The sequence below is a fragment of the Corvus brachyrhynchos genome, unplaced genomic scaffold (genome assembly GCF_000691975.1).
Source record: "Corvus brachyrhynchos isolate BGI_N302 unplaced genomic scaffold, ASM69197v1 scaffold80, whole genome shotgun sequence".
Taxonomy (NCBI): domain Eukaryota; kingdom Metazoa; phylum Chordata; class Aves; order Passeriformes; family Corvidae; genus Corvus; species Corvus brachyrhynchos.
The window spans coordinates 14,559,690-14,566,895 of NW_008236769.1; the positions used below are offsets into that span (position 1 = coordinate 14,559,690).

Genomic DNA, 7,206 nt, shown 5'->3' on the forward strand with positions numbered 1-7,206 from the left:
GGGAGTGCTCGGTCTCTCACACTGAGCGTGTTGATAACCCATTCACAGCGTCAATTAGGTTGGAAAAGACTTCTGAGATTACCGAGTGCAACCATGACCGAACACCGACATGGCACTGAGTGCCACATCCAGTCTTTCCTTAAAACACCTCCGGGGTTTGTTAACCCCATCGCCCTGCGCAGCCCATTCCAATGTCCAGTCACCGTTTCTGTGAAGAAGTTCCTCCTAAAGCGCAACGTCCGCTGGCCCAGCTTTAAATTCCGTCCTCTCGTCCTGTCGCTGGTTTCCTGGGAGCAGAGCCTGACCACCACCTGGCTACACCTTCCTATCAGGGAGCTGTAGAGAGCAATAAGGTCTCCCCTGAGATTCCTTTTCTCCAGGCGGAGCTACCCCCAGCTCCCTCAGCTGCTCCGTATCACACCTGTGCTCCAGACCCTTCCCCAGCTGCGCTCCCTTCTCTGGGACGCCAGCATCTCGATGACCTGTTGGTGCAAGGGCTGACTCCCACTCTGCTCTTTCCCCTGGGACGGCCCGCAGGACACCGAGGGCAAAGCCCGTACCAGCCGGTGCCCACCTCGTCCCCAGCTGCCGGGGCTGTTTCGGAGAAATCCCACCAGCCAGGCCTGGCTCATCTCCACCCTCCTCTCCGCAGGATCACCTGGCTGAAATGAAGGGACAGCTTGGAGCTGCTCTGCTGGAGCTCCAGCGAGTCATTCCATCTCTTCACAGCCCGGTGAGAAATCTGAGACTGTAAGCAATAGAAATAAATCAGTGATGCCCAGAGTGCAAAAGTTTAGGAAGGAAAAGGTGCTATTAGCTTAATCTAACTTAATACCTTACAATTATGCTTACCCTCATTATTTAATTACTGGAGACAGACATTTTAATGACAGTTACAAAAATGTACAGTTTCACTTTTTGTCATCTTTCCCTCCAAAATCTAATGCAGAACAAAGATCTAAACAAGCTTTGGAAAGGAGAGCTCTCATTTTGGACTGAGCACCAGCAGTGGGAAAGCCAGTGTTAATAAAACAAGAATTGGTGAAATCAAGAGCGGCAAAGAGCTTCAGAGATTATTTAAATTCTTCCTTTGTAATAGCAGCACAAAATATCCATCACCTTTATTAAACCTAACAAATAAGTTAATACCCTCACCTCAAGTGTTTTGACATTTTCTGTTTGCAGTTGGTCTCTAGCTTCCAGGCACGAGGCATGAGAGAATAAAACACCACTTTAGGAATGTTTAGCATCTCAGTTAAGACACTTCACAAGTACTAGCACAACCCAGCCCTGCGAGGCAAAACATGTGAGCAGCGAAACTGCTGACCCTGCTACAGGCAGTCTTTGCTCCTTTGCTCCCTTCTCCGGATGTTCAACTGTCAGCGTGTGAGGAAGGGTTGTCTGAGATCCTGCACTCGGTAGAAAACAATGTTACTTGGATGCTTCTGCTGCTACTGACACGAGCATTTCATAAAATAAACACATCCAACTGCTTTTTCTGTCCTGCTGGGACTCCCAATACACTGTGCCAGCTGCTCAAGATTCTGTAACAGATGCGTTGCTGGGAACTGAACCACAACAATTTATATAAACCCAGACACGAGGGGACCAAACCTTCTGCCACAGCTACCTACTGGTCATAATTACCTGCTCCTATGGATGTGCCCTCAGTGGCCCTCCTGCTAATTAAACAGCAGTTTGGGTCATCCATCAAAAGAACTGGATGAGTAGCGCAACTGAGACCATTAAAACAAGTCTTTAGCTGAAACAGGTGTGCACAAAGGTTTGCAAACAAGGCTGACCCAGGGCACAGAGGCAGAGCTGCTGGAGCTGTGAGTGAGGGTGAGGAGGTCAGCCTTCAGCAGCAGAGGTGCGCTCCACAAGCACTCAGTGCTCCAAGGACACAGCATTACTCCAGCTTAGCACTCACAGCGTTTGGCAAATTGCCGACGTACCAGCGAAAGGCTACAGCAGGCTGTGATACAGCACCTCGCTTGCGTGTGTCAGCACCTCAGCTACAGCCTTATCTATACTCACAAAACTTCTCCATTGCCTTGGCCTCAGTGCAGGTTTCAAAACAATCCTGAAACAATGTGGATTTCAGCTACTCATGACAAGCACATATGCCACAGTGCTGCACAAACTGGAAGCAGAAATGATCTTTGCCCTCATTATGCCTCTCCACTGCTCTGCTGAGGCTGTAATGACAGAGACAGGGCATGTACTGGCAGGTCTCAACTGGAATGAAAATGACTTTCTGGACCACAGGAGAGTTGCTGATATTGTGCCCCTTGAACCTCTCTGCTTCAGTACTGCCACGGGAAAAAGGAAATGAGAGAGGAAAAAGGACTCAGTAAATTAAAAACAGCTCTTCTGCTAATTACATGGAGATCCTCTTGGGAACACACCTGGTGACAGAGCCGTGAAACATTTGTTTATAAAAAAGAGTGTGCCCAGGTACCCTGGACAGATAAAAAAATGTCAGCAGCTCTGTGAGCACCAGCCCCACAAATCTATAAAGACAGAGGGAGAGGGCTGTAACTGCAACAGGGAACTGTGTTTGTATTTCCTATTATCATCATCATCTTTATGTCATTATTCTCCTTTCATATCACATAGGCAAGATTTAGGAAAGAAATTAAACAAGACAATAGAAAATATCTTTCTAGTTAGGCTTTTCCTCTACTCATATCATCTCCTGCTCTTCCCCCCCCACACACCTTTTTCTTTCCAACCAACAGTTCCTCTCTATTTTCAGCCAGATGATTTCTGAAAGGTACAACCAAAATCAGAGCTTCATATTAAAATATAAAGAAAACAACAGACTCAATTTTTTATGGCACCAAAGAACTATCAGAGAAACCAGAAATCACTTCAGAATACCAGCACAGTTGGAAGCTGGCAATTTTTACCATTACGAACCACTTTTGTCACTGCATGACAATACCCTGCTCCTTCACAACAGTTTACTTTGAGGCTGTAGAGGGAGCTATCCTAAAGTCTCCCTAGATGCCTGCAGATGAGGGTGCTGGAGAGACAGCTGGTAGAAGAGGGTCTCCATCTGGAAAAGCAGCTTGTAATCAACTGAAAACCACTGATCAAGCAGAGAAGCACATCAACACAGCAACTTATGAAGGAAGTAGTTCCCAGTGAAACACCATTGCCTTCTCCTTGGCTAGTGGCTCAGAGCACTAAATTCCTGCATCCCTAGGAGATGATTTATTAGTCACAAAAGTTGTGTTATATTTTTATTGTCTTCACAGATAAATCAGGCCAGCAAGACATCTGTAACCATACACAAAAAATATTTATCAAAACAATTAACATTACAAATCTCCTTTTAAAATAATTTATTTCATCAATTTCTTTTTAAATGGTACTGTCTTACAACATACATTATTCAACAAAGATGTCCAGAACAGACTCTAAAATAAGAAACACTTAAATTAAGCAATTGTCTCCGATTAGAATTTCAATTTCACCCACATCCTAACTTGTAAACGTTTGCTGGAATACGCTTCTCTTGTAGGCTTGATTTTTGTGCTTACAAAAACAGCATCAAGTTTCCAGATGTTGAAGAGGACAAGTTATTGTACGGTAAGTTTGCATTCAGTTCAACATACAAGGCAACCAAATGATTCTGTCATTAACGTTAGCATCATGTATATTTTAGTTCACTGCACTAACATTTAAACTAAAACTTCAAACCACGTAATCTTTTAAGTGACTAACATTTAAAAGGCAAGCAGTAATATCCTGAAAGCTTACGAAGGACATAGGCACACAGCTAAGACGGGGGCTCACTCGACAAAGGCTGCGGGTGTATGTATGGCTGCTTTTTTTTGTAGGACGCCCACCTGCAGACGGGGCAGCAGTGTCGCCCCCCCCCCAGCCACATCACGATGCAATTCTGGTGGAACACATGGCCGCACGGCAAGCCCATCAGCAGGCAGCCCTTTGCAAAATTTTCTAGACACACCACACATTCCGTACAGTGCAACATGTCGGAGGGCCAGGCGGACCAGTCTGGCTCCATGTCACCTGTGGAGCTGTACGAGCCGTAGGACCTGGCTTTGCGTTCAGATGGCTCATGGTGACAATACTGACTGGCACACAAACAGGTCTCGACGCTGCACCGACGCTCTCCTTCACTGCACCTGTGAAACGTGCTCAGCTCATCGTCCTCCGAGACGTCTCTGTCGCTACTGAAGACCTCTTTGTTTTCACTGTCAGAGTCACTTTCGCTGTCTGGAAAGGTTTCCAGCATTTCCTCATCAGAATGGGCGCCGAGGCATTGAAACCTCCACATGGGTAAGTTTTTTATATAATCAGTTGGTATCAGAGGGTGAAGCCAGAGATCAGGGAAGGCCAACCGCTCCAAGAACAAATCTGGGTCTTCATCCCAATCTGAGTCAAAAGGGAAATGTTGAAAAGAAGCAATGGGATGAAACAAGTAGCTGGTGTACCAGTCCCACAGGCTCGACAGCCACTCCAGATTATTAGCGTTTACTTCATCCGTGTTGTTATTGCGTCTTCGCTTCTTCTCAAAGTAATCAATTAGTAAACCATGGCCAAGGTATGTGCTGAGGAAGAGGGCTGGATGTGAAGAGTAGAACATCCAATCAGCCCTCACCCAAGAAGCCAAAGTAGTTGTGTTAGAGTACCTGAAGAGTTTTAAACTGTACTCATAAAAGCTGTCTAAGTAGGGTAGTTGCAAAAAACCTAACACTGGTAGCCAGGAAATAATTAATAGTGAATTGTACGTCCCTAAAGTGCTTATAAGAACCACAAAACGCTTTATAGTGGCACCTTGTGTAATAAACAGGTCCATCCAAGCCATCAGATTAACCAAAACTAAACTTAAAACAAATAAATCATTAACTTCTGGTTGCAATGAGCGCAAAAAGGAGTCCATGGCACGTAGTGATATAAATTCACCAGTGTTATTTCCATACCTGTAAATCCCCTCAGGAGTCCTAAGTATGTACGATGGTGTCTTGTAGATACCGATTTCTGCCATGTAACTTTTATTGTCCCACTTTTCCACGTTCACAAAAATAAACTCTACTCTTCCAGTAAACTTTACACTTAGTGCAGAGAAGAACGCTGGAGGCTGGTCAAGGTTGGCAAATAGGTAAATTTTCACTCGGTACTGGTCACTTTTGTTCCATTCTTCTTTCAGATGTTCCGAGTTGTAGATGGTTTTGATCCGAGAGGCAGCGTGGGCCGTGATCCATTTGAAAATGTGCTCCACTTCAATCTTGCGCCCGCTGTATTCCTTAAGCATGACTTTTCCCTTGGAGGTACTGGTTTGTGGAACCGACATAATGAGGGTGGATTTCAGCCAACCCCTCCTCTTGCAGTATCTACAAAGAAAACAGCAGGTTAGATTACAGAGTTTCATAGCCCCAGAACTGTGTCCTTACATTTCTATTCTAAGCCCAAAAATGAGACATGCTGAGCACCTGGGAACCCTTACCATATAACAGCAGGAAATAAGGGCACCCAATATTCTCTGGCAAAGCATATTTGTTCTTACCATATGTTTATATTTTACAGGAACATTGTAAAGAGATTAGGTATTCATAAAACAGGAAGAGAAATAGCGTTAATTTTCACAGGTCATTAAAGAAAACAAAGCCATGGAGCCATTCATGCTTTGTAACTGGATTTGAATAATACACAAGCTGACTCTTTACTTTAAAGCTTTAGTATTAGAAGCTACTTTTCCTCGGCCTTCCAGCCAAGAAGAAAACCACTCCAGTGTAACTCAATATCCCACAGCTTTCCCAGTGATTCCTTCCATCCTGGTTTTGCTAAGCAGCCATGGGGTGAAGTTGAGCAGACACTGCTCTGTTCGCAGTTCCTTTAATGAAGCTGACAAGTGCCACTTCCTACTGGGACCATTTTGGCAGGATGCAGACAGGCTAAGGGGTGAGGTGAGAGAGCCGGCCACAAAACCAGCGGAATGGGAAGCAGACACATGCTGCTGGATGATTTGGGCTAAAAAATAATCCTGTCTGGCAGGAAGATGGGATGAACCCCAAATCCATACCTAAAAGAAGAGGCTCTTCATGGCTGAACCCTGACCCATGGTCCAGAGCCCAGTAACTCTTGAGATTAATCTGCTGACTCACAAGATCCCTTCTCTCATGCATCTTTCCTACCAATATCACTACACCAAATTATCTAGTCCTCCTTTAAGGAAGTATCTGGCAAGCTTCAACAATCAAAATATGACAACAGGCACACAAACTGTCTCTGACAACCCTGCACATTGGGGACCACCAGCCTCATTCACCAGCCATCTTACCTACATCCTCTCTCGTTTTGGTCTGTCAACATGTATTTAGACAATTACAACTCCCCTTCCCAGGAATCTGAATGCAGCATTTTTAGAAGGAGCCATAAGGTATTACCCTACTAATAAAGGTATCCTGATTACTGCAGCATGCAGTATTCTTCTGAATTTCAGCTGCAACCTGATGAAATCTATTTACACGGGTTTACCTGACAAAACATTTCTTTCTGACAAAACATTAAAAAAAAGAATTAATTTAAAACATAGTATTTGATCAGAACATTAAGGCTACTTAGGAGGTATGCAAAGAGAAACACTGCCAAATTTTTAAGATGTTCAAATACCAGAGTTTTGATTATACAAGATTATTTTGCATAAGCACTACAAAGCCTAAGAATTTCCTCTTATGATTAACACTGAGATTTCTGTAAACATTTAGGACTTAAGCTGTATAAGATGTGTGTATCCATACATGCCACTGGAATTCTAGACAAAGTCTCCTGTCATGTAAAGCAAACGCCTCCAACAAAATGTTAAAAAAAAAAGCCTCTTTTTACAGTAACAGAGAATTATTAATAGCTTCTTTGGGTCTGCTCTTCTTCCTTGTTCGAAATCATATGCAAACACAGTGACTCTTGCACAGCACACTGTGTGTTGTCCAAGGGTGTGTGCCAGTTTATATATAAACATACATTTGTCAGGGAACAGGATTTGTCAGTAATTCTGGGAGGCAGGCACTGTATGCAAGGTTCATGCTAACCTGTGCTTCCCCCTTCCAGATGGTGATATAACAACTCTAAAACTGATATATTTGGCTTTGTCCTAAGCAAGCACAATTCCTGTCCCTGAATGCCTGGACTGGAAGGCCAAACTCTTCTGTTCATTCCTCTCCACTGCGGTATTAT

At 44.1% G+C, this 7,206-nt stretch overlaps 1 protein-coding gene across 3 annotated transcripts in view; it reads right to left on the bottom strand.

Moving 5' to 3' along the window:
- Nucleotides 1–7,206, bottom strand: part of LOC103611200 (E3 ubiquitin-protein ligase RNF103) — a 33,812-nt gene that overhangs the window by 14,667 nt on the left and 11,939 nt on the right. For 2 of the 3 annotated variants that reach the window (XM_017727781.1, XM_017727782.1), the window contains one exon: nt 3,236–5,366. The exons of the other annotated variant lie outside the window; for it this stretch is intronic. In XM_017727781.1, coding sequence (XP_017583270.1) covers nt 3,788–5,366 — 1,579 coding nt within the window. In that variant the 3' untranslated portion in view covers nt 3,236–3,787. Of the gene's footprint in view, nt 1–3,235; nt 5,367–7,206 lie in introns of those variants that run through there. 3 annotated transcript variants of the gene reach the window in all.